The sequence below is a fragment of the Camelus bactrianus genome, chromosome 3 (genome assembly GCF_048773025.1).
Source record: "Camelus bactrianus isolate YW-2024 breed Bactrian camel chromosome 3, ASM4877302v1, whole genome shotgun sequence".
NCBI lineage: Eukaryota > Metazoa > Chordata > Mammalia > Artiodactyla > Camelidae > Camelus > Camelus bactrianus.
This window is the reverse complement of record NC_133541.1, coordinates 49,323,791-49,350,802: the sequence shown is the minus strand read 5'-3', so window position 1 is coordinate 49,350,802 and position 27,012 is coordinate 49,323,791. Positions and strand designations below refer to the sequence as shown.

The 27,012-nt window shown below is 40.8% G+C and overlaps 1 protein-coding gene across 9 annotated transcripts in view; it reads left to right on the top strand.

The window, feature by feature from the left end:
• The window catches only part of ZNF366 (zinc finger protein 366), a 287,106-nt gene that overhangs the window by 199,889 nt on the left and 60,205 nt on the right, over positions 1 to 27,012 (top strand). For 4 of the 9 annotated variants that reach the window (XM_074359602.1, XM_074359608.1, XM_074359606.1 and 1 more), the window contains 5 exons: positions 5,963 to 6,150; positions 6,697 to 6,914; positions 16,861 to 17,134; positions 17,382 to 17,665; positions 19,985 to 20,137. In XM_074359602.1, the coding sequence (XP_074215703.1) occupies positions 20,101 to 20,137 (37 nt within the window). In that variant the 5' untranslated portion in view covers positions 5,963 to 6,150; positions 6,697 to 6,914; positions 16,861 to 17,134; positions 17,382 to 17,665; positions 19,985 to 20,100. Of the gene's footprint in view, positions 1 to 5,962; positions 6,151 to 6,696; positions 6,915 to 16,860; positions 17,135 to 17,381; positions 17,666 to 19,984; positions 20,138 to 20,434; positions 20,617 to 25,542; positions 25,940 to 27,012 lie in introns of those variants that run through there. The other 5 variants (XM_074359622.1, XM_074359617.1, XM_074359599.1 and 2 more) reach the window with 4 other exon arrangements.

Sequence of the window (27,012 nt, the reverse complement as noted above, 5' to 3'; positions counted from 1 at the left end):
AGACACCCACTGTATAATTTTACAAGTATTAGAGGATCCTCTTCATCTGACTGGCAGAGCAGGGAAAGAGGGAGAAGCCTGCTCTATGAGTCTCACAGGAGGGTTACAAGGAGCTGTATGAGTAGAACAGCTTGGCACAGGCAGGGCTGAGAATCCCTTTTGAAAACCGTGGCTGACTCACCTAAGACTGGTGCTGCCTCACAGGATTTTGAAAACACTAAAAATCACCTCCCAGCTTTTCCAGGGGGCTGTCGCCAGCTGCCAACTGGATGCAGCTCCATGACATCAAAGCCGTCCGGCTCAGAGGGCTCCTGTCCCCATGCAGGCTGTCTTAGGGCGGGTCATCTGGCCTGGAGAAAACAACACGCTTCAACGTGACGGTCCCCACATTCTGCAGACTTGAAAGGGAAATCCTCTGGATTCTGACTGGGCTCCTGGGGCTCAGCTCTGGCCCTGCCCTGAGGCTGCAAGAGGAATGAAAATATGGAAAGGGCTGCATGTTGCTGTCATTGCTTCTCCAGGTGATCAGAGGCATTTTCATCCTGAAAGGATTTTGCAGCCTGAGCTTCTTTGCTCCTTCATGTCCCCTCATTACCTCTGCTGACTGGGGCCTCAGAAACCCAGCCCAGCCTTTCCCTGTCTCACCCTCACCTTCCTCCCACCTACTTCCACTTTTATTGTACATTTCAGCAGAGCGCTTCTTAAACCTCACACTTACTCAGATGGTTGCCCCCAGTATTGCTGCTGCTTTACAATCAATTCCTATTCCTCCCCACTCCACTCTCTCATGCTCTTCTCTTGCTTTCTTTGATGTTCACTTTCATGTTCCTCCCTAATTCTACAAAGGCAGGATATAGAGGAAGGCCAGCAGAGGGCAAAGAGCACTAGAGCTGAATCAGGGGACAGATGAGCATTTTGGATTTTGTCACTGATGTATGTGACTTTGGGCAAAGGGTACAGACTCTTCTCTGTGTGTTCACGTGCTCATGTGTGCATGGGGTTGGGTCACCCGTGCCGGAAATCCAGTGCCATGTATTGTGCCAGCATTGGTGTCATGGGAATGCAGAGAATAAGACTCTGTCCTGGCTCTTACAGACCTACTGAATAACATTATGCGCTTTCTGATACACACACACACACACACACACACACACACACACACACACAGAGCTAGAGGCTGGATCATAGTAGCTCCTTGCTGTAGCTATAACTCAACACTCCATTTTATTTTTCAAAATTCAGTGAAATGGAGACAGTCCAAGGCTGGTTTTCTTTTGCTACCATAGATGTCCACATAATTGCTGGATTGTCTAAGTGGGGGAAATGGCATTGTCCTTACCTCAAGGCAGACAAGGACATGACAGCCAAATCCAGAGAGATGGAATAGACAAAGCAAATCAGAGATTTATAGAGTTGAGTCTGGGAGAACCAGAAATAGAATTGTATTAGGGAAGATCCTTGGTTATATTTGAATTTTTGCAGAGTCCACTTAACTTACTACCTACTTGATATCTTGTGGCTTCCACTAAACCTTGTGCTCAAAGGGACAGTCTTCTTTTTATTAACCAAACCCAGATTCTTCCTATATTTGCACTCAGACTCCAATAATGATGTGAGCATGCTTTGATTACCTTCAAACATCAAAGATTGGTTAGAATAAATATTTTTCACTTTCTGAGCAATTTACACGGAGATGGGGTTTTGTTTGGGAGTAGGGGATGAATGTAAATGGGGCCATCTGTATGAATACTTGAAATCCAAGCCAAAGAGAATCTCAAGTTTATTCTGGACTCAGCACTGCAGTAGGACCTAAGGATTAAATTTCGATCAGAGTATGAAATCTGTTGTTTTCCATTAGGAAGGAGAAGAAAATAAATATGTCTCAGTTCCTGATGTGTGCTAGGCACTTTACATATGTTAATTTATTTGATCCTGACTATAAATCTCTAAGGAGATATTTTATTCTCTTGACAAATGAAGAAACGTGAAGAGGACATGCAGTAGCTGTAGAGCCAAGGCCAGAAGTGTAACCTATAGTCTGAAGCCACTGTTCCATGTGGTCTTGTCAAACCACATCTCTGCTATCTTCTTTCTCCACATTTAATTTAATTCATTTTGTTCCTCGTACTGTGCAAGTGGTGTGGCACATACAAAAGAATAAGATGAACTCTCTCGGAGAGGTTACTAATTTGAGAGAAATTAGAGCCACAGAAGTGAAGTAATTAGAGTGTATTTTGGATATAACGAATATGTGAGAAGATGTTGAATTAATGAGTAAGTAAAATTCAACTGAGTGCAAATAGATGTATGTTAAATGAGGTCCTACTAGGGACTCCATCCTAGAACAGGTAGAAAAGGTTTCATGGGAGAGGTGGCACTGGACACTGATAGACAAAGTGGACAAATGAGCAAGGAGGTGTGGGCTCACTGGTTTGGGTTAAGAAATTTAATCCTCTGCAGAACTGAAGCATCTTCCAAGAATTTCTATAATCCAGCACTGGACACACAGTAAGAACAAATAAATACTAGTTAGTTGGTTTACTCACGCAGTCCTTGAAAGTATATATACACCTGCGGGTCTTTTAAACTTAAATAAGAACCCGAAGAAGAAAGGGCACCTCCACTATGACTTTCTCACTTATTCAGATGATTTTGTAACTGTGTTGGACTTTATAGTTTACAGAGCACCTTCAAATTTGTCAAGACTGAATGAGGAAATATATAGCATAGTGCCTCTTTAATTATTAGCAGCTACTTCACTAAGTCTTTGTAATTTCTTTTCTTTCTTTTTTTTTTTTTTTTTTTTTTTTTTTGCCCTTCTTGTAAATCATTTGCCACTGTTTTGAAGCATTTTTGGCTTAACTACTTTTTAAAAAATTGTTTGTGAGGTGTAATTTACATAGAATAAAGTGCACCCACCAGCAAGGTGTCAGAGTTCAAGTTGCCCCATACACTTACCAATCCTTGTCTTCTTTATTTTAGCCATTCTAGAGGTTTTGCAGTTGTATCTCGTTGTGGTTTTAATTTGCATTTCCTTGATGATCAGTGATGTTGAGCATCTTTTCATGTGCTTCTTTGCCATTTGTATGTGTATTGTGGTTTTAATTTGCAATTCCCTGATGATCAGTGATGTTGAGCATCTTTTCATGTGCTTCTTTGCCATTTGTATGTGTTTTGTGACGTGACTGCCTAAATTTGCCTATTTTTAATTGATTGTCTTATTATTGAGTTGTAAGAGTTCTTCATATATTCTGGTACTTCATCAGATATATCTCATGAATATTTCCCCCTAGTCTTTGTCTTCTCTTTTCATTTTCTTAATGGTATTTTCTAAACAACATAAACGTTTCATTTTGATGAAGTCCAGTTTAATCAATTTTTCTCTTATTGTTTGTGTTTTTTTCTGTCCTATCTAAGAAATCTTTACTTACTCTAAGGTTGCAAAGACCTTCTCTTGTGTTTTATCCTAGTTTTATAGGTTTAGTTCTTATATTTAAATCTGTGATCCATTTCAAGTTAATTTTTATGTTTCTTGTGAGGTAAGGGTTGAGGTTCATTTTTGTCTGAGGATATCCAGTTGTTTCAGCAACATTTGTGGAAGATTATCCTTTCCCCCATCAAATTGCCGTGGCGCCTTTAAAAAAAAAATCTGTTTTGAAAAAAAAATCTATGTGTGGGCCTATGTCTGGACTCTCCATTGATCTCTATGCCTATTGTTCCACTGATACTAGACAGTCTTGATTACTTAGCTTTATAGTAAGTCTTAAAATAAGGCAGTATAAATCCTCCAGCTGTGTTCGTCTTTTTCTAAATTGTTTTGACTCATCTAGGTTCTTTGTATTCTCGTAAAAATTACAGAATCAGCTTATCAATTTCCATTTTAAAAAAGCCTGTTAGAAGTTTGATAGGCATTGCATTGAATTCTATATATCAATTTGGGGAGAATTCACATCTTAGCTATATCTAGTTCCCCGATACTGAGTATAGCATATTACTGCATTTATTTAGGTCTTTAATTTTTCTCAGCAATGGTTTCTAGATTTAAGTGTAGAAGTATTGCAAAAACTTTGTTAAATTTATCCCAATGTATTTCATGTTTTTAGATATACTTCTAAATTGAATTTATAAAATTTAATTAACTAATTCTTTATTGTGATATGTATAAGTACAGATGATTTTTTTTTACCTTATATATGGCCTTGCTAAATTCATTTATTAATTTGTAGATTTCTTAGGATTTTCTAGGCTTACAGCTTTCTTTTCTGCAAAGTCAGACTTACTCCTTCCTTTCCAACCTCTATGCCCTTCATTTATTTTTATTGTGTGTATTAGTAGTTCCTTTTATTGTTGAGTATTATTCTGTTGTATGGATATACCCCAGTTTTTTTTCATCCATTTGCTTATTAATGGATAATTGGGTCATTTTCAGTTTTGAGGTATTACAAATAAAGCTACTATGAACATTTGTTTACAGTTCTTAGTGTGGACAGGGCTTTAGTTTCTCTTTGGTCAATTCTAGGAGTAGAATGGCTAGCTCATGGTACAGGTGTATATATACTTCTGTAAGAAAACACCAAACTACTTTCCAAAGTAGTTGTACTATTTTATATTCCCACTGGCAGAAAGCTCTATGAATTTCTTCACTGGTGTGTGTTTCCTGCCTGCCAAGTAGACTCAGCTCTCATTTTGTTGCTTGCTATAATGGTCATTTTCTTCCTTTTAACACAGCCCATCTTTAAATATCTCTCATGCTCCAGCCACACGGTCCCCTCTAAGGGGCTGAAACACAGAACTACTTCCAGCCTTATGACCTCCATACAAGTGGCTCCCTCTGCCTTGAACACTCGTCCTTCGGCTCTTCACACATTGTCACTTTCTTGTTGTTCAGGTCTCAGGTTGTATATCACTGCCTCTGAGAGACCTTTCCTAACTGCTCTATCTAGTCAGCCTCCCATCCACACCATTCATCTCTATTGGTTCTTTTCTTTGTAACACTACTTGTAATTACATTATTATTTGTTTATTGACTTGGTTATATCTGCTTCTCTTGGTAAATAGTGAATTTCATGAGAGCAGCCTGATCTACCATATATTTATAAATACCTAGATTAGAACATAGTAAATGTCCAGTGAATAAGTGAGCTTCTCCCTCTGGGAGGACCTGGTTGTCCTTGCCATATCCACAGCCCCTGTTCTACATGTGATTGACAGGCTTTGTGCCACCTGCCACCCTTGGTGACTCACAATGCACATTCCTATGTTGAAGGGTCTGAAAGTCCTTGCAGAAGAAAACAAATCTGTTGAACACAATATTTCTCGAAAGTATTCGATCACTGAACCCTTTCTTTGTGGCTTATGTTTTGACCTCCTATACAAAGTGTTCTATAGAATCCTTATTTGGAAAATGCTAGTTAAATTCTAGCTAGATTCCCAACTCAGTTCAGCAGCCTGAGTACATGGAATAATGGTCATCATAACTGACTTAAAAAGATACCCTCAGAAGTTAGCTCTGGAAAAATGCCACTAAATCTGCCGTATCTCTGAGGCTTTCTAATTTTCATTGGGAAGACAGTTTAAACAACATGGAACTCTCTCACTATTCCCAATCCAAGTGCTTTTTTCCCCTTTAGAATAATTAGTGGCATATGATTTTATTAAGACTTGAAACTGCACACATCACAAATAAGATTCAGTAATGGTTAATGTTGGTGCATACATGATATTTTGATATGGCCTAAAGAAAATGATTAAACTTTCAGCTTTAAAAGTAATTCAGGTAATTTGTGCAGTAGACTTTCGCACTCCATTTGTCTCCAATTTTATCCTGAATTAATAGTTAAACTTTGTGTACTTTTATTGTTGACAACTATAATAACCAAGGAAATGGTACTAAATACTGTCCTTGCTGTTCCTACTGCTTTTATCTTCCTTCTCCATTTCTTTCCTTCTCCTCCTCTTTCAGAAGGATGGAGTGAAGAATATAGTGAAGAATGGTCCTACAGACTTGTTCAACAAAAATAAGTGCTCGTATATTGATGCAGCTCAACTGTTACATATCTTTATGCCTCCCTCAAAATGGACTCATCATATCAGCTGATTAAATGTCTCCCCTTGAGTAGAAAAGGATTTTTCAATATAAGCAAAAAGTTGGTAAGTAAAAGCTAACTAGGATTATAATAAATTGTGAAATTTCCTTTAACTCTTGTGTGCTTTGAACAGCTTCAAATTTTCCCAGTCCATGTATGTCTAGCACATAAAGGGCTACTAGAGTTGGCTGCTTCTCCTTGTGGGAGCACACTTACTTTTAAGTCTTTGAGTCTAGTTATAGCAGCTACTCAAAAATCCTTATCTGCTAATTTCATCTGGGTTATCTCAGGGTGGTCTTCCTTCATTGCCTTTGTCTCTTGAACATGGGTCACATTTTCTTGTTTCTTTATATGTGAAGTAATTTTTTAATTGTATCCTTGATGTTATGAACAGACATTGTAGAGACTCTTGATTTTTTTTTTCTTCCAGGAAGAACCGAAGTCTAAAACATCAGTTCAGTGCTTTAGCCTTAGTTGGTTTGCTTGGAGTTGGCCTGGCAAATGAATGGTTCAGGGTTCAGCCAGAAACTTGAGCAGAGTTTATAAGCAGATTTGGGGGCTCCTCTTCTCTGACTCTGTTCTCTCGAGAATTTCTCCTCTCCCTTTCCAGGTGCTGTGGTTGCCCTGAACTTGGCTCCCTGGTTCTTCAAGCAATGAGATTATAAGTTTCTGTGACCTGCAGATTGTGGACTTGTCTGCCCTCAGGCTAAACATTGTAAAACAAAGCAAAACAGAAAATAGGATGCTCACCCAGTGCCCTTCCCTTCTTCCAGTTTTCAAACCCACTCCAGCAACTGCCTGCTTTTCCTTATTCTTCAGTGTTTTCAGGTAGTGGGCTTTTAGTACTCTGTTGAGTTTATAGTTACTGTTTGCAGGAGGATTGATTCAATAAGCGTGCCTCAGGTATTGCTGAAAGTGGACCTGGTCCTCGTGGGAGATGTCCAGTTCCTGCAACAATTCAGAGAGGACCTGAGAAGAGACATAATTGTAGGCTTTCTTAACAGATCATAGGATAACTTGTGATAACTCATGTACATGTGTGTCTCTAAGATGGCTCTCCCTGTTATTTTTTTTTGAAGACTGCCTTACATTTAAACAAGTTAATTTCCTCTCAGCCATTTGCCAGGACTTTCTGCCTACTTGCAGAAGAATGCCCACAGAATCCTCCCATAGGCTAGGACTAGGTGGGGAGAGCCAGCCTTCCAGAGCAGCTGTCCTTTAGAGATGTGTTCCCAGAGGTAAACATAGACCCAAGACCTGCCTCTCCTATGTGTAGGCTGGACTCTCTAGAGGCTGCCCTACTCCTCAGGAAGCCTGCCTCTCAGGGCACATTTCTGCTGCGTGGTGACTGGTTCACCCAGCATCCAAAGTCACTCCCAATGGCAGGAATTCAAAACAGTTCTCCTGCTCAAGGTATGTTACTAGGCATCACAGACACCAGAGAGGGACAGAAAGGAAAAGGCTAGAGCCAATAGAGGCACTTTCTATAGGGAACACATGTTCTTGAAACCCTGTACGCTACTTGGCTACTGGTTTTTATGCACATACCATTAGACTGGAAAGAACCTTATTGGCATCTCTCCACCCACACTGAACAATATAACACTTCCTTCTCCCAACCTTCTCCTCTGCTTCTGCTACAGAATTACTTGGTTTTTCCAAAGGCCAAGCCTCAGCAAGTACACTAAGGGATGTCATCCCCATTCCCAACATGTAACCCCCAATCCTTCCACCTCTACCACAAGGAAAGGCCAATCATGATTTACCCTTTGAAGCACATGGCACTCAAAGGAGGCTGAATATAATGGGGGCTCTATTAGATAAGAAGAAGGGGGAAGAATTGTTGAGCAGATAGTCAACAGCACCAACTTCACCTGGATATTCTTTTTTAAACCTAGCTAGATATTAATATGTTTTAAAGTCTTTGTTAAAAAGAACACCATGAATTTCATTATCCACTTGTTCTCAAACCTGGCTGCACATAGCAATCATGTAAGGGAGCTCTTTAGAAAATGCTGATGCCAGGGTCCCTCCTCCAGAGATTCTGTGTTAACTGGTCTGGGGCACCGTCTGGGCACAGGGATTTTTAAAAACTCTTCAGTTATCTAAAAAGAGGAAAATTTAAGAAACATCATCATAGTCCGCATTCCACATGGAAAACAGAACTAGAAATGTAGTTGCAGTTAAAATCTAATGTCAGTAACTACAGATCGTTGATAACTGGTTTATGCGCTGTAATTTGTATGGCCTGTCACGTGTGCACACAAGGTTAAAACTCAATTTTAGCATTCTGAATAATCATGTGAGCCCTCCCCACCCCACCCCCCAACCTCGACAGCACTAATTCATGGAAAAATCCCTGTCTAGACCTCCCCCTCATTCTGACCTTGGGATTGTCCAAGAAAACCCCTGCAGCTTACTCAGTTCAAAGGCCAGTTCTGATTCTAAGCATTTCACAAAGAAAGAGATGTGGAATTTGTTCCCTCCTCCAGCAGGTCCTCTACGTTTTCCTGCCATTATTTCTGTTACTGCTGCATGACACCCCTTATTTAAGGTAGGTGTTCAGGCACTGCCTGCAGCCACAGGGATGCCTCTGCTGGAAGCAACCAGCAATAGCTTTTCAGCTATTATAAAAATAATGAAGTTACACTTCACCAGGCACCCACTACGTCTACCTACTCTTCCAAATCTCTAACTGAAAGAAAATGTGAAAGGTTTATTTTTGTTTGTTTTTATAGTTTTTTTTTTTTGTTAGCTGGTTAGATGGAACTTGCGCCAGAAATGCTTCCTTTTAAAAGCAGCTACTGATTTATTTCCCCACCTGGGACTTGTGTCCCATCTCAATTATCCAAACATAAGGTGAGCAGGCACTTAGTACCCTGGAAGGTAAAATGGCATTTATAGCCTTAAAAAAAAAAAGATTTCTGCCCATCCCAGTGGCCTTTGTTAAAAAAAAAATTGTAGGAAGGGAGATGAAGAAACTTTCTGGAAAGACAGATGTAACAAGGGCCATCTCAGGAAAACCCACAGGGAAGGAAGAGGGTCTGGCTGGTGACCTGGGCTGAGTACCAGGCCTGGACGTCCCTGTAAGGAGAGCTGGTCCAGCTCAGCATGTGGTTGAAGCTAGAAGCCATCCCCAACTTCCCAGGTATAAGGGGCTCAATGAAAATGCTTATCTCAGGAGCCCCAGCAGGGGGCCCCACTCGGCCTGTTGCCAATCCTGAATGTCCCAGTGAGAGAGACAACCCAGTCCCCAGCACAGACTGCTGGATTACCTAAATTGGCAGCCCCTAGTCACACATGGATTTTGAGCTCTTGAAATGTGGCTGGTCTGAATAAAGATACGTGCTGCAAGTGGAAAATGCATACTGGATTTTGAAAACAATATAAAAAAAGTTTGTAAAATAGCTCAATAATTTTTATGTTGACTACATGTAGAAATGATAACTTTTTTGCATATATTAAGTTAAAAATACATTATTGAAAATAATTTCATCCTAATGTGGCCACTAAAAATTGTTCAGTGGCATACATGGCCCATATTTGTGGCTTGCATTGTATTTCTGTTGGATAGTGCTGGTCTGGATGATCTTGTTCTCAAGGCTGGAGCCATTCAGAAGCAGGGATTATCAGTTAGGGCATGTCAGTGTTCAGGTGGTAGAAACCTCAGGTCAAGTGGTATAAATAATAATGAGAAAACAGTCCAGGGCTGGAAAGCGCCGGGGTTGTTAACATGCTCAATGGCATCATTAGGACCTGGTACTTCTCATTTTTCCAGTCTATTCTCTGCTCTCATCTGGCTCAGCTCAAGGGGAGTATGTATCTGTGGAAGTCCCTTAAGTCACATCCAGACATTTTTAATGTCCAAAGGAAATAAGGTTGGGGGGTTGACAATCTTATCTCTCTTATCAGGAGTGAGGAAATCTTCCCCACATGTGCCCCTTCTTCCCGCCTCTCCCTTGCTCTCATGTCTAATTGGCCAGAATTGGGTCACATAGCCCATGCTGAGTCACTCACTAGCTAAGTAATCAGATACTGCATGGCTTTGGAGTAATCTGGAATGAGACATTTGTTAGAAAGAAAACCAGGACCATGGCAGGAGGAAGAGGTATTTTGGACCAAACAACCCGTGACATCCTTTGACAATTCAGGGAGAGGACATATTTCTGGCTAAGGGTCATTACACATTCTGCTATCCCAGCTGAGCAGATTTAGTTTGAAACACAATGGAGCTGTTATTTGATTTGTATTTCCAGGCTACAGAAGCTTACAAAGTATATTTACATAAATAGACAAACAAAGCAGATAAAATCCCCTAGCTCAGTGTGCTGAAATGAAGAGAGCACTATATCCTGATCAAGAGACCTGACTTTAATAACACCTTGCTATGGCATCTGTGAAGGTGGGCTTTGGGTTGTTAACCTTCCAAATTAATGTCCAAAGATTTTGAGTCAAGATAGCAAAGTAATCACATGAATATTTCTCCCTACTGTAATACAAACACATAGGAATGGTGATATAAATGAAATATAAAACATTAAAAAATACACGTCATACCAAAGGGTTCAGGACCCAACATGGCGGGAAGGAGAGGGAGCAGAGGGTAATTTCCACATAGCATCAAACAATTCTCAGGGCACCAGCTTAGTGTCCTACAACTCAACTCAATTCTGACACTTTACCTGAAGATGGTGCCAGATCTCACAGATTAGGGTCTCAGTCCCATAAGACTGCCCTGTCCCACTTGTGTCAGATGCCAACTGCAACTCCAGGTTGTCACCTGTGCTTCTGACCAAATTGCTATGGACCAGAGGTGCCCAAGACCCCCTCCTCAGGTTCAATTAATCTGTTAGAGTGAATCACAGAACTCAGGAAACCAGTTTACTTACTAGATTACCGGTTTATTATAAAAGAATCTAACTAAGGAACAGCCAGATGGAAGAGACACAAAGGGCAAGGTATGGGGAAAGGGCGAGGCGCTTCCCAGAGTCTCCATATGTTCCCCAACCCAGAAGCTCTCTGAACCCCGGCCTTCTGGGGTTTTATGGAGGCTTTATTACCTAGGTATGAGTATTTAAATAATTGGTCATTGGCTATTGATTTAACCTCCAGCATTTCTCCTCCCCAGGGGTAGGGGTGGACTAGGGAGTGGGACTGGAATTTACAGCCCTCTAATCACGTGTTTGGCTTCACTGGCAACCAGCCCCCAACCTTAGGTGTCCGCCAAAAGTCATCTCATTAACATAACAAAAGATACCTTTTCATTCACACCACTTCAGAAGTTCCAAGGGTTTTAGGAACTGTGTTAGAAACACTGGAGGAAGACCAAACACATATTTCTTATTATAAATTACAAAATCACTCATACTCAGAAACTAAAGGAAAAATCTCTTTTAAAAATTAAAAATAGCAAATGTTTGGAAAGTTGACATCATGGGGCATGTGGAAAGTAGGTTCTGCCCAAGTTCCTTTGGAAATGCAGCCAAGTGAACTCGATGCATCATGGTGGACCAGGTTCCCTGAGTGAAGCAGGGTGGTGGGATAGCACCTTCACAAGGGAACTGGGACTGAAATAACTGTTTGACCACCAGCGATGGTAGACAAGTTCCACTTGCCTAGAGGGGCATAGACTGAAACTGGAGTCTCTGACATCAGAGCTACTATATCACAGCGCTCAACCCTTCTGGTTGAAAGACCTGTGGCTCTTCAGTTCCCAGGTAGCCCTAGGATTCATGTCATTCTCAAGGTCAGCCCCAGGGATCTCCTGGGATCTCCAGATTTCTTTGTGGAGTACCCACTCCCCACTCCCACCTCACCATTTGAGCATACGTCTCCAAAATGTCTGTTAATATGACAAGCAGTCATATTAGCTCATTATAAAACATACACAAAAGAAAATTTTAAAGGATGGGAAAAAACCATAAAAAAAAAAACCATACTTTGTTTCCTGCTAATTACAATGGCCCTATTTGATCATGAGCGGAGATCAGCTGATATTAGTTGAGATTTTCATTAATGATTAGGGTATAAATCTGTATTTCAGAAAGCTTTCTTAATAGTGTTAAGTATTTTCAGCAGGCTTCTTTGCAGATCTGATTAGATTATATTGTTTTTACTTTGTAATATGATTGAAGGAGTAGGGGAAATATCAGCTCTGCCATTTTCTTGCTCTTTGCTTAAGCTTGCCCTATTAATATTCTATTCCATTTGTAATTTTTTGGCAGTAATGTTTTTAAACCAATTGTTCAAATTGTTAGTTGGCAACACACAAGTTGTATTATGTTACAATACCCTGAAAGGCAATGAAGGAATTTTGGTATACGAATCAACCACTTCCCATTGTGGAATTCACAGTTTTCCCTCAGGATAACTCCAGCTCTGTTTGTGACCTGTGACCTTCTTACATATGGACCAAGTGAGGGCACCAGTGTCATTAGGTATATCAAATGTTGATAAATATAAATTTCTTATGAAGGAGGATGAATATAAATCTTTTTGGAAGTTATGCCCAGCCTTCTTTAAAGACCAATGAGTTGCATTTTTCATTTGCTCTTTCAAGTTGGAGATTCTGATGAGAGTATGAACAATCATTTGAAGGGGTATTTATGCAACCTTTAACTAAGGCCTGTCCACCTTTAACATATCATTTTCATATGCCACCTCAGATACCTTCTTGCCCAGTAGCTGACAGAGGCTTAACAGGATTCAGTTTTATCTCAGCAGAGGGCGTCCCTTCCTTCTAGGAATGTAGCAAGCTCTTAGCAGCAAGAGGTTGGGACCTATGAAAAGAGGTCGTAAGAGCAGTCTCTATGTCTACAAAGGCTAAATGAAGCTCACTCATTATCCTTTATTCATTTCCTGGGGGAATTGAAGTCCAGAGAGCTGCTCAGAATTCCATGGTTAGCTGATGGCTAAACCAGCACCTGAATTCAGGCCTTGCACCCTCTGTCCAGTGCACTCTAATATTCTTGCAGCCCTCGGATGTGCACTTGTTAAGCAATAGTAACTCTAGCCCATTTTTATTTAATGTAATTATTGATATATTTGAATTTTAATCTGTCATCTTATTTTATGATTTCATTATATCCAACCTCTTCTTTAATTCTTTGTCTTTTGTTTTCTGACTAATTTTGGATTGACTAGGATTTGTTTATAATTATTTTTTCTCCTTTAATATTTTGAAAGATTTACACTAGTTTTCTCCTCTTTTAGGGTTAGCTTAGAGACTATTTTTTTAATATTTATTATTTTATTTTTAACCTTGCATTGTTAACTTATCTAAATCTAGTATAAACACTGATCTTTATCATTGGCCTATAAAATTCAGAAATATAACACTTTAACACCACTTACTCCCATCCCAACTCATTTGCTATTGTTGTCAAAATTTTAAATTCTATATAATTTTTAAATTCCATAGATACTTTTTTTTTGCCCTTTATTTTTTCCTATATCCCAAACTTTCCATCTGGATCATTTTACTTTATTCTGGCATACATCTTTTAGAATTTCCCAAACTCTCTCATTTAAAAAAGTCTTCATTCATCTTTATTATTGAGATTTCCCTCTCTCTCTCTCTCTCTCTCTCTCTCTCTCTATATATATATATATATATATATATACACACACATACTGGAAATAGAATTCTAAGCAGACAGTTGTTTTCTTTTAGCATGTTGATGATACCATTTTACTGTCTTGTGACTTCCATTATTGATTTTTAGAAGTCAGCTGTCAATTTAACTATACATCTTTGAAGGTACTATGTCACTATGTCCTTTTCCCTATGGCTGCTTTTAATATATGGTATATATACAGTTCAGTTTCTTTGGTTTCCTATGATTTTATTATGATGTATCTGGGAGTGCTGAGTAGATACACTGTGTAGGAACAATTAGGCTTTTTGACTCTATGGATTGATGTTTTTCATCAGTTCTGTATATTCTCCACTGTTATATCTTTAAAAATTATTACCTTTGGCTCTCTCTTTTCCTCAAATGTAGAATCTTCTTCAAACAAGAGTCTCCTCTCTCTCTCTCTCTTTTTTTCCCTCAAATATAACGAGGTGGTTTAATAGTTTGTGGCTAATAATTTCAACAGACTTTAACTCCAGTGCTTATGAGCCTATTTTAATTGTCTGTTGTTTCTACTGGTTCTTGCTCAGTGTATTTTTTTTCCTTGGATGACGTGATTTTTGACAGTGTGTTGGACATTGTATTTTAAAAATTATTTGTCAGAATAATTTGAGGCTTAGCATTATAACATCTTCTTCCAACGAGGATTTTCATTTGCCTCTGCCAGATTCCTGAGGTCCTACCAGTCTACCAAGTTCAAAGCTTGAGGTTCCATAGGCCCCTCAGATAAAGCCAGAAGGAAGTTCTTTGCAGGAATTAGTTTAGTCATGATTCACTTTATCTGAAGCTGCAATTCTTTGGGATCTCAGTTTAAAGTGGAGATAATTTATTACTACCCCACCTCTCGTAGGTTGCATGTCTTTCCTTTTGCACCCTGACCTCAGGTATTTGTCAAAGATACAGCTCAGTTTTACAGCTGTTTCTTTAGAATTGGCAAATGCTCTTAGGGAAAAAATCAAGTTTGAATATCAGTCTTGTTCTTTGGGTTCTTTTATTGTAGATTTTGGCTTTTAGGCTTCTCACTACTTTGTTACCATTTTGATGCATTTAAGAAAATGTTTTTTATATTTTATCTAGTTTTTTAGGTTTTCTTAGTGGGATGGCTGATCCAAATTTCCTAATCATCATTTATAGGGAGTAAAAGTTACAATTTATCAATTCATCAGAGGAAAGAAAAATTTTCATAGTCTTCTGTTTATACTTCATGCTTATCAATTTGTTAGTCCCTATAAATCCCTTTACATATGCCAAGGATCTAATATATCCTGTAGAACCAAAATTACTACATTTAGCACTCATCAAATCCTTTCAAAGAACCCAATCTGGTATGATATGAAATAGTTCACAAGATAATCTGAAGTCATGACTACTTCTGGCCTATGAAATTCAGTACTGTAAACTTGTGTTCCACCAACTCATAAAAATATCATGGAAAATCCAGTGATCTGTGTATAACATACATATAAAATATCATATACTTATTAAGGGCACTTGCTCTTCCTTTGCCTCTTTCAGATGCTTCCTCTATCCTCACCTTCTTAGTAAGGCCTTTCCTAAACATCCTATTTGAAGTTGCCAATTCCCCTCGTTCCCACACTTCTTAATCTCCTCCTGTCCTTTTCTTCGCTCCATCACTCTCCACCATCTTGCATACTGTCTATTATAGATCCTGGCTCTATATATCACGACCTCTCCCATCTTGGTAAATCTACTTAATCTCTCAATTCTTTGATTTTTCTAAATATAAAATTGGACTAAGAAGAGTATCACACCTCTTCATACAGATGTTTCACAGATGAGTGTGGTGATAGAAAGTAATTCTAGAAAAACTATTTTTGAAAAGAACAAAATGAAAATTCTAGAACTGAAAATTGCAATATCAAAAAAAAAATACTGGTTGGGCTTAATAAAATAGAGAGACAGAAAAAAAGATCAGTGGACTTTTAAGTAGGTCAATAGAAATGATCCAATGTGAAGAACAGAGAGAAGACATTGAAAAAAATGAGCAGATCTGCAGGCACTTATGGACAATATCAAAAGGTCTAATGTATGAGCAACTGGAGTCACTGAAGGAAAGGAAAACATGGTGAAGCAAAGAATATTTGAACAAAAAAGGATAGATTAAAAAAATATACAAAATTGGAGAAAGAGATGAATTTACAGTTTTATGGAAGGAGAGCAAGTCCCTCACAGAATAGATTTAAAAACAAACACACGCACTTAGGCACATCAGAGTCAAACTGCTAAAAACCAAAGTTTAAGGAGAAAAATCTTTAAAGAACCCAAAGGATTTTGTTACAGACTCATTCCACACCAAATAATGTACTACAGCTTAAGCTTGGTGCACTTGGAGTACTGGGGGGAAATTTTCAGTGGAGGAGAAATTGCTGCTTTTCTCTACAGCACATCCTTTATGTGAGAAGCTCACTGACAATGAGTGCCAGGTGGGATGGAAGCTGGTGGCTGGAAGGGAGATTAGTAGCCCTTCACTTCCATTTCGGTTGGGCAAGATCTTCTGAAGGGAACACTATGCTGAGGGCTCTCTGGAAAACATAAAGACTTGACACAAATGACTCTAAAATTAGGGAAAGAGAAGTGAGATCCTCAATGGTGAACTTGAGAAAGTCTAGTGCTTCTTGGAGCCAGGGGAATTTTTGAAGTGGAATTGGGGGAAAGAAATTTGGGGGAAATGGGGAAGACCCAGAAGATTTTGATTATTTGACAGCATTTGCTCCCTTAACATGATTTCTCTCCTTCTCTCACAATTTAGTTTAACTCTTCTCAAGGTGGGTAGGTTTCATGGACAAGTACTTTGAAAAATATGAAGGCAGCTTCTTTCCCTTCCCTTTCACAAATAAATCACACAGTTCTGGAGATAACTGTAGGGAAATCAGTTTTCTGGGGCAGAATTTTGGCCCTGTTTTGGCAAATGTGACTTCTTTGGTTCATGAAGGATGATTTTAATGATCGAAACAAATAATGCTAAATGTAAACCCAATTACTGCTTTTTATAATTGTATTTTCCGTACTAGACAGGAAATAAAGTCATGGTGCTTTTGTGTGTTGATATAAGCCTCTTTTTCTCTTTTACTTCCCCTTTCTAGTCCTACCTGTCATCTCTCACCATTTTTATGTTTTAGGATCCCAGAGGGAAAGGAGGAGCAGGTGCAATCCAAGAAATTGCTGAAGGCTGGTGATGGAGGCAAAGCCCCAGTGTTGGTGATGGAGGCAAAGCCCCAGTGTTGGTGATGGAGGCAAAGCCCCAGTGTTGGTCCTGGGGCTGCGTGCACATGGTGGGGAAGGTGCATCCCCACAGCATGGTGGCGAGTCTCCCAGACCTGTCTGCAGCTCTTCCTGTAACCAAGAGGCCTTTTCCTGTGTTTGAACTTACCCTCAATGGCTGTCCTACCAAAGGTAAACAGCAGTGGTCTAAGCAAACTGTTCTTTTTCCAAAAGAAAGCTTTTAACTTTTCTTTTGGCGGGGATAGAAGGGGGTTGTTTGAGGACTGGGTGGAGGAAGAGAGGGGTGACGTGAGACCAGAGGAAACCCAAGTGACCCCAAGCCCTGCCCTGTGTGTTTTTTTTTCTTTCTTTCCTTCTTTCTTTTTTTTTTTTTTTCTTTTCACCTCCCTCATTATTTTTGGCTGGCTCCTTTGTGCAGCTTGCCTTCTATTCACTGACAGCTGCTTTGAACATCAGTCAGACCAGGTCATCTGCCAAGCTGTGCGCCCCTGGTCACATCACTCTGAGGCCTCCGGTTTGTCAGCTTCAAAGTGCCTCACAAGTGGTGACTTGCCTCCTTCGGGGTGAACATTAAAGAAGGGGAAGCCTGGACAGACTCAGGATACCACTGGAATTAAGGCTGGAAGCTTCTATCTCATTTTGCAGAGGAAGAAATCAGGACCAAAGAAGAGCGGTGAAAACTACTGCCAGGCCTTGTGGCCAGTAAGTGGAAGGACGGGGGCCAGGTCTGCTCATGGTTAATCCCTGGGGGTTTTTCCCAGTCCTGGCATTTAAAACTGCCTTTGTCATGGAGTCAGCCTGCCTCAAGAGTGCCTCAGTGACAGTGACATTTGAGAGGGGATGGGGGTAGGAGAATGCTTAATGGATGGAACTCTACCCTCCTCCCCAGGGGAGTCTCTTCTCTTTGGTCTCATTCATTCATTCACTCACTCATTCATTCAACAAATGTCTATTGAGCCATTTCCATGTGTCCAGTGACTCCCAGACACTGGAGACACAGTAAGGAACCAGCAAAGGCTGGATGCCCATGAAACTTACATTCTGTTGTCTCTATTAGTTCCTACGTAAGAATACTTTTTGATCAAAGGGTTCTGTAACTTTTTTTTTTCTTTTGAAGAAAATAAACTCTCTTAATATCTAGCTTTCAAATCATTGACTGGTACTCATCACACACTCACAACACTAAGTAGAGATTTTGCCACTACATAAAACAAATTAGCTGCTGATCTTCCAACTCCTGACAATGTAAAATCTATGAAGAAGAGACACCTGAAAAGAAAGTTTGCCCAGATAGTGTCACCTCCACTCACTGACTGTGGGAGAGAAATGAAGAAACAAACCGAAGATATAGATAGTAAGCTGAACTCTTATAGTCCTTTATAGCAATACCAGGGGTCACTACTACATTCTCTTCTCAGGAATTCCATGTCGAATAGGATGAGCATATGATCCTTTCAAACTGACCCCCTTTGTTTCATGGTGGGTGGAGGTGGGTGTAGCAGTTAACAGCCTTGTTGAGTTTCAGGGTCAAACTGTGATCGCCACCAGCAAATATTCCCACATGGGAATTTTGGTTTGAAAAGTTAAGGCCAAAAGTTGTAAACTAACAGCTTCCCCGGTGCTAATGTATTAATTATCTTTTAGGGTATAGCAAATTGCCCCAAAGTCTAGTGACTTAAAAAACAAATATCTATTATCTCACAGTCTCTATGGTCAGAAGTTCAGGAACAGCTTAGCTGGGTGGTTTGGCTCAGGAGCTCTTGTGAGGTTGCCATGGGAACATGGCAGGGGCTGCAGCCGTCTGAGGGCTTGACTGGGCTGGATGAGCTGTTGCCAAGATGGTGTACTCACAGGTCTGTCCCAGGAAGCCTCAGTCTCACTGCATGTGGCCCTTTCCACAGGTTACTTAAGTGTCCCCATGGCAAAGCAGCTGATCTCTCCCAGAGCAAGCAATCTAAGAGTGAGAGAAGAGAAAACCCTAATACCTTTTATGACCTGGTCTTCTAAGTCACTCCTCATCCCTTCTGCCTTATTCTATTTTTAGAAACAAATCACTAGGTGGGGGAATTAGACTCCATCTTTCAAAGAGAAGAATATCAAAGAATTCATGGGCATATTTTAAAACCATCAAATTCAGGCTCCCTTCACATTTAAATTTTACTTTTTCTTGTAGAATCTTAAACAAATCACATTTCATTTGTGAATACTTCACTGTATATTTTAAAAGCAAACCACTATACCATTATCATACTCCTAGAGATGAACAATAATTCCGTAATATCTTTTAAAAACAGCCTGTTTTAATGCTAAAATTTTTTAAATCAAGAAATTCCACATAAAAGTTCAGATTTCTGGCCTATTTTTAAAAATAAGATGATTTGGTCACACTAGGCCTATGTTCTCACATGGTCACAAATCACTTTAGATGGGACATGGACTCTTCGATTTGCCCTGACCCCCACCATACCCTATTGTGTTACACATGGGACACTGATTAAATGAGCCTGCCTGGTTCATTTAATATTTGAGTTTACCACTGGTCTAGATCCAAGGAGGCTGAAAGGTGCACCAGTGGGGTTGAAGAAGGGGAAAGCCTGACCCTGGTGTGAGTTGGATCCCAGAAGATTAGGAAAGGGACAGGTTGCAGTAACCTTGGGTCTCACCTACGTAGGGCTGTAGAGATGACAGAAATAAGTGTAGAGAACTGGTCAACATTCGCTTGAAGATTGAGTGGACTTTCCTGTGATAGAACCTGGCACTGAGGGTGTAGAGACATGAGCAGAACCAGTCACTTCTGAGGGGACCATGAATCAGCCAACAGGGATTGAGGCTCAGTGCTATTTTCTTACGGCTGTGAAAGTCCTGGGTCTGTTTCAACCTAAGGAAGGGTATGTGAGCCATGAAGACTAATGGTATAGACCTGTTAACCAACTTTATCAAGGAAGGGGAACTCTAATCATATTTAATGTAATGTATAAAAATAAAGTTATTTGTTGTCTCTTATGTGCCACTGACACACAGGACCTTAGGGTGCTTGGAAAGAGCCTGTAAGTAGAAGAAAAGGCCTTTACGACCACGCTGGAGGAAGACTGAAAAAAACAAGCCTACTGAATGATGGAAGTGAGAACTGGAGGAGGATGCTTGCTCACCTCTGGCCTGACAGTAAACCCACAGGTGCTTTTTAATATAACTCCTGCCATTCCCCAACTTAAAAATACACATTTGCTTCTATCAGATATTTGGAGCTCAGAATGCATTTTTCTGTAGAAACCACATGTTCCTTGGTGATTAAGTCCACAGGTCAGTCCTTAAGATTTAGTCCTGTAACTAAACTGTAACACTATCAATCTGCCATGTGTAACGGACTTTCTTTAGAGAATTTCAGCCCAGGTTCTAACATGGAATACTCTGCTAGAGTACATTTTCCCCAACCCAAGTAGTTCAAACACTGGGTTCTGTTCCATCCCTCAGACTCAGCCCTCCCGGGCCAGCTTTGAGAACACCACCAGCTTTTCAGTAGCAGCACTTGGTGTGCGCTAGTGGAAGGGGAACTCCACTGAATGAAGGTTAAGAAAAGTAGATACTGGGATACACATGAGGACAGTGACAGCAAAATGTAAGCAGACCAGGAGGCTGCAGGGGAGCAAAGGCAGGTGAGTACTCAGCTTTGGAAGCTCTGGAAATTGGCGGTGGGCACATGGCAGAAGGTGTTTCTGTTCAAAAGTGTGACTCTTTCGTAAGCCGGCTGTTTGTGTGCCAGGCACTGCCTGTATTCACTCCCCAGTAAATTCTTGTCACGTAACGTATCAGCGTGGCTCTCAAACCTTTCCATCTCTTGGCCTCTCTAGGCACTGACGCGTCCACCTGCATCTCCTGATAGCCCTTCTTGTCACCATCAGATTTAGACTAGACTTTACAACTCTTTATCTGCTTCCACCCTTGCCCTTCCACAATCCATGCTTTGCGCAGTGACCAAAATAGGCCTTCTGAAATGCACATCCGATCACGTCCCTCCCCTGTGGAAAATCTGTAATGATTTCCCATCTATTTTAGGATCAAGTTCAGAATCTGAACTCAGACTCACCAGTTGCCCCTTGCATGAGCTGCTGCCTCCCCGGCACAAGCCTGCGCCTTCTTCAGGTCTCAGTTTATATGTCATTTTCTTAGGAAGACCTACCCTGACCTTTTGTCCAGATTTAATTAGTACCTGATTAAAAGTTCTCCAGACTCCTAGATTTCCTCTTCAGAGCACTGACTGCAATTATGGTTGTTTAGGTATCCAAGCATGATTTGTTTAATTGAAAGTGTCTCTCCTCTACCAGGAAATAAAATCCGTAAGTGCGTTATCCACATCTAGCATGGGTCCTTCTCGTCCATAACACATACTCACTAAATGGTTGCAGAATAAGCTTCTGTGTCATAAATGTTTACCTTTTATATTATAAAACCTGTTATTCTCCAATTCTCGGAGCCGTTTTTTATTTAGAGGGGAGGACAATTTTGCTTTGTGGTTCAAACAGGGTACTGTTTAAATCTTCTTAATTTTGTGATATTGGGGAGCATTGTAACATCTCCGTGCTTCAGTTTCCTCATCTATTAAAAAAGAAGAGGGGATAAAGGACAATAATAGCACATACTTTACAGGGCTTTTGTGATGATCAAGTTTAAGTTGTGACATGGAGAAGGTTTAGAACAGTGCCTGGACATAGTAAGTACATGAAAGATTTTCGCTCCTGTTCTTCTTTACTCCTAAGACTATGAAAAATCAGTGTTACATTAGGTGTTGGTATCATCTCCACTTGTCAGATGAGGAAACAAATGCATAAAACAGATTTTCTTAAGTAAGTTGTTTGTATGAATCCTTCATATTGTCTTTTCATGCTAAACAACAAAACAAAACAAAACAGCTAGAAAGAAAGAAAGAAATGCATGTTCTCACATTTTGGGAGCTGTGACTTGGAGGAGGATGTTAGGGCTTGGCAAGACAAAGAATAAATCAAAGAAACAAAGGAAGTTTCAGAGCAGTTTCAGGACCAGGACTTGGCCATCTTATCTGCACATTAGCATAAGAAAATATAGCCTGTTCGTGAGAAGCCCCATGAGGGAGGAGAAACCCAGTTTCCACAGCATCTGAAAGGGAGATGGTGAGCCAATGATTCGTGACTCAGAGCTGCAGGAACTAGCATCTCCAGGTTGCAGCAAGAAGTGAGAACTGTGGTCCCAAACTGATCCAGAGCTCCTCAGGAACTCTACCAGTATCTCTAAGTGCATCACTATGTTTTCAAACCAAATCCATTTGAATTTTTTAAAAAAAAACCTATGCCATGCGTCCCATATAAGAGGACATGTGTGCCAAAGAAACCAAGCGAAAAATTCTGAATCACTGGAGTGGACAGCCTTCCTGGAGAGAGGTGAGTCCTGCACCAGGCTTTTGAAGAGACATCTGGCTGGGACAGGAATATTCCTGGCAACCCATTAGTAATGGCCCCAAACTAGAAACATCTCAAATGTCATCTTTGGTAGAGTGGATATATAAACTGTGGTACAGTCACAGAATGAAATACTCTCCAGCAATGACATGGATTGAGCCATAACTAAACTCAACCATAGAGATGAATCTCAACAAATATAATACAAAACAAAGTATATATTATTTGATGTCATTTGTTATGTAAACCAGGTAATCTACATCTATGTCAGGTGTGACAATTTAGGACCAGGTGACCCTTGAGGAGAGGTAGAGCCTGGAGGGCCACAGGGGGTCTCCTGTTCTGTTTCTGTTATTCAGATGCATTCCTTTGTAAAAGTTTACTGGTATGTATGTACATTTTTCTGTGTGTGTACTGTTCTGAACATATGTTACATTTATATCCATTTTTCACTACCCCACTCTCCATGGCCAGGGGTCAGATTAGTCCTGGGGTGAACGGATAGCCCTAGAGTTCTGGATAATCAGAGGGTGGACAAGTACCAATTAGGATGCTTCAGAAATGGGAAGCTATTTTGAGTAAAGCTCTTGTTTCTGCAGTACTGGTTCTGAGTCTTTGGTCACTGCTTTTGTCTTACTGAATTTTACCCTTGGTTTTTCTGCTTGTTCCCTGATCTTGCAGCCCCCTTTGTCTCTAGTCACATGATCTCTATGTCCAATGCAATGTAGGCCTTACCTGCTAAACCAGAGGCCTGACCATAGTCCTCGTCACTTTTCCTCAGCTGTCTGCAGTAAAACATCCATCCCCTTCAATTCCCATCAGAAGCTGAATAAATCATGAGATGGCTGGAAAGTAAGCTTCACCAGCGTGAGTGACCTGGTGAGACATCTCTCCTGTGAAACCTGATGGGAGGGGCTTAGGAATTTCAGCTTCTAGACACCCACTGTATAATTTTACAAGTATTAGAGGATCCTCTTCATCTGACTGGCAGAGCAGGGAAAGAGGGAGAAGCCTGCTCTATGAGTCTCACAGGAGGGTTACAAGGAGCTGTATGAGTAGAACAGCTTGGCACAGGCAGGGCTGAGAATCCCTTTTGAAAACCGTGGCTGACTCACCTAAGACTGGTGCTGCCTCACAGGATTTTGAAAACACTAAAAATCACCTCCCAGCTTTTCCAGGGGGCTGTCGCCAGCTGCCAACTGGATGCAGCTCCATGACATCAAAGCCGTCCGGCTCAGAGGGCTCCTGTCCCCATGCAGGCTGTCTTAGGGCGGGTCATCTGGCCTGGAGAAAACAACACGCTTCAACGTGACGGTCCCCACATTCTGCAGACTTGAAAGGGAAATCCTCTGGATTCTGACTGGGCTCCTGGGGCTCAGCTCTGGCCCTGCCCTGAGGCTGCAAGAGGAATGAAAATATGGAAAGGGCTGCATGTTGCTGTCATTGCTTCTCCAGGTGATCAGAGGCATTTTCATCCTGAAAGGATTTTGCAGCCTGAGCTTCTTTGCTCCTTCATGTCCCCTCATTACCTCTGCTGACTGGGGCCTCAGAAACCCAGCCCAGCCTTTCCCTGTCTCACCCTCACCTTCCTCCCACCTACTTCCACTTTTATTGTACATTTCAGCAGAGCGCTTCTTAAACCTCACACTTACTCAGATGGTTGCCCCCAGTATTGCTGCTGCTTTACAATCAATTCCTATTCCTCCCCACTCCACTCTCTCATGCTCTTCTCTTGCTTTCTTTGATGTTCACTTTCATGTTCCTCCCTAATTCTACAAAGGCAGGATATAGAGGAAGGCCAGCAGAGGGCAAAGAGCACTAGAGCTGAACCAGGGGACAGATGAGCATTTTGGATTTTGTCACTGATGTATGTGACTTTGGGCAAAGGGTACAGACTCTTCTCTGTGTGTTCACGTGCTCACGTGTGCATGGGGTTGGGTCACCCGTGCCGGAAATCCAGTGCCATGTATTGTGCCAGCATTGGTGTCATGGGAATGCAGAGAATAAGACTCTGTCCTGGCTCTTACAAACCTACTGAATAACATTATGTGCTTTCTGATACACATGTACGTACACACACACACACACACACACACACACACACACACACATTCAGATATATTGATTGATAATGGGGGAAGAAAACTGGATAAATGAATGATTTATAGCCCATAAGATACAATAAAATCTTACAGAGAGATTGAATCAGAGTCTTTCTGTCCCTGAAGTCACTTGAATTGCTTCTTGTGTTCAGGTGTAACTCTCCACCCCATTTTTTCATAACTGGGTAAAATAAGGAAGCACTTAAAGCTGGTTTTTCTTTTGCTGCCACAAAGATCTGCATAACTGCTGGTTCCTGTTTGTGGTGAAAAATGGTCTTAACCAGATGAATGAAGGGCACAAGACACACGACACAAATCAGAGAATTTTAAACCATGCTATTCCTCAGTGCAGCGAACCCTAAGCAGAATTCACACCTGCCCCCTGAACTCCTAAGACCCCTAATTTGGTAAAGGATATCCCCAATATTTTCTCTCTCCTTCTCTTCAGCCTTCCCATCACTTTTCAAAAACTGTGGCTGACTTACCTAAGACCTGTGCCACTTCACAGTATTTTGAGAACAAATTAGAAAGCACCTTCAAGTTTTTCCAGAGGTGATTAAATACAAGAAGTGTTAAGAATGTAAAGGCTAGGACATTGTAAATAACAGTTCTGAGATAACCCTATCCAGCAGCAGTGTGGCAAGTTGCTCTTTTGTTTGTTTGTTTTTTATCCATCAGCAAAGATGGAAGCTTGCCATGGTCCATTTCATGAAGCTCAGTGACCAGTGCATAAATCTGCTATTTGATCCGGGAAGAACTGTAAGGATCTAGAGTCAGACTGAAAAATTACAGCAACGCCAGTGTTTCAAAGAGCCTAGGAAGAGCCCAACGTCCTGGCTGACCTGCACGCCTGGCCCCCTCAGGCTGCAGGTTTGCCTCAGTTAACACAACAGACCAAACTTGCCTTTGCTCAGAGTCGACATGACGTGATTTGTTCCCCTTTGGCTGTGTCAGTTCTGCAAACTAGATACTAAAGGCTGCAAGCTCAGGAGAGTCTGCCTTTCTGGAACACCATTTGTTTGGACAGGCCAGGCCAGTAAGGCTTTTCATCTCTTTAAAGCTCCCAGGGCAGAGAGCATATTTGAGGAATTCCTTTTTTCAAAGATTTTTTTTTTTTTTTTGCCCCTTCCAACATTTTGTTTAAGAGAAAATGAGATGTCTATCTTCTGTTTCCTTATTTTTTTTCAGGAAAGCAAAGGGTTGTTGACTTCCTCCCTCTCCCCTCCCTTCCTTCCTTCTTCCCGAAGGTACTCATCTGAGAAAAAGAGAACGAAGTATTGTTCCTGTTCTCTTTCTTAAGTCATTTGAAACACTGTCCCTGCGAGTTCTTTAAGTTCCCTGCAATCTGTACACAAGAGAAAGAGGGAGAGAGAGGGAGAGAGACAGAGAGGCAAGGGATCAGGTAAAGCACGGGGGCTGCCGCAGCCATTCAGACTCAGGAGCTGGTAAGTTACCCATGCAATTGTTTCTACTTCCATTTCAATGTCCCTGGGATGGAGACTGCTGTGGGCATCTTCAACAGAAAATGCCTTACTGGGTATAATCTTTAATCGAAGGGCACGACTAAAGGATGGCCCAGAATTTAAGCTTGTACTTTTTTTTTCCCCCTAAGGAGAATACTGATGTTTTGCAGAGCTAAGGCTGGCAGAACTGGACATAGAATTGCACTGGGGCTAAGGAGGACATTGTGTTAAATCTGAATTTTGGCACAGATAAGGTGGCCGGGTTAACCAGGAGCCACTGGAGTGTGTGATGTATCTTACTGGAGAATTCACTCTTTCTAAGTGCTGTGTCCTGGGAACCTTATCAGGGTGTCTGCTAAGAATTGTGGTTTGCTCTGGTGCTTTTGTTAGCCGTTGTCTAGATTGAGGTGCCTTCTCTTGTTCTTTTCTTTTCATCCAGCATCCCTCCAAAAGATGAATGTTAATTTATGACTATTATTCTGCATCACTGAGGTAGGAGGGAAAAAAGAAAGGACTGTCACTTTGAATTGTGCCACATGGGGGGTGCTTATATGTTCAGGTTCCACATGTGGGTTGAGTGTAAATGTATTATCCACCGTCAATGGAAGATGTCATCTGCCACACAAAAGAAGGCAAAGCTTTGGAGGCATGTAGCTTTAGTTTTGGAAAACAACAAGCAACTAGAATAGGAAGATTGAGATCGATCACTGTCTACAAAGGAATGAAAAACCAAGCTATGTATTGAAAAATATTGACCCAGTGCCTGGTTTTTCAAGCACCAGATAGAACACAGCTAACTAGTCAAGCTTATACACAGAACTAGTTTTAAAAGTCTAACTTACTTCAATTAAATTTGTCAGAAAGAATAATGTTACAAAGAACTCATCATGGTAAGCTACAAGGGAGCCAAGATCACATTGTCAAAAACAGGCCAGCAAGGTCGCTGGCAAAGACTGTGTATGTTTACTAATGTTAATCATTCAACTTAGAGAGGCTGGATGGTGAAAGACAAAGAACAGAGGGGTTTTTTTTAATATTCATTTCTATGAAATTTA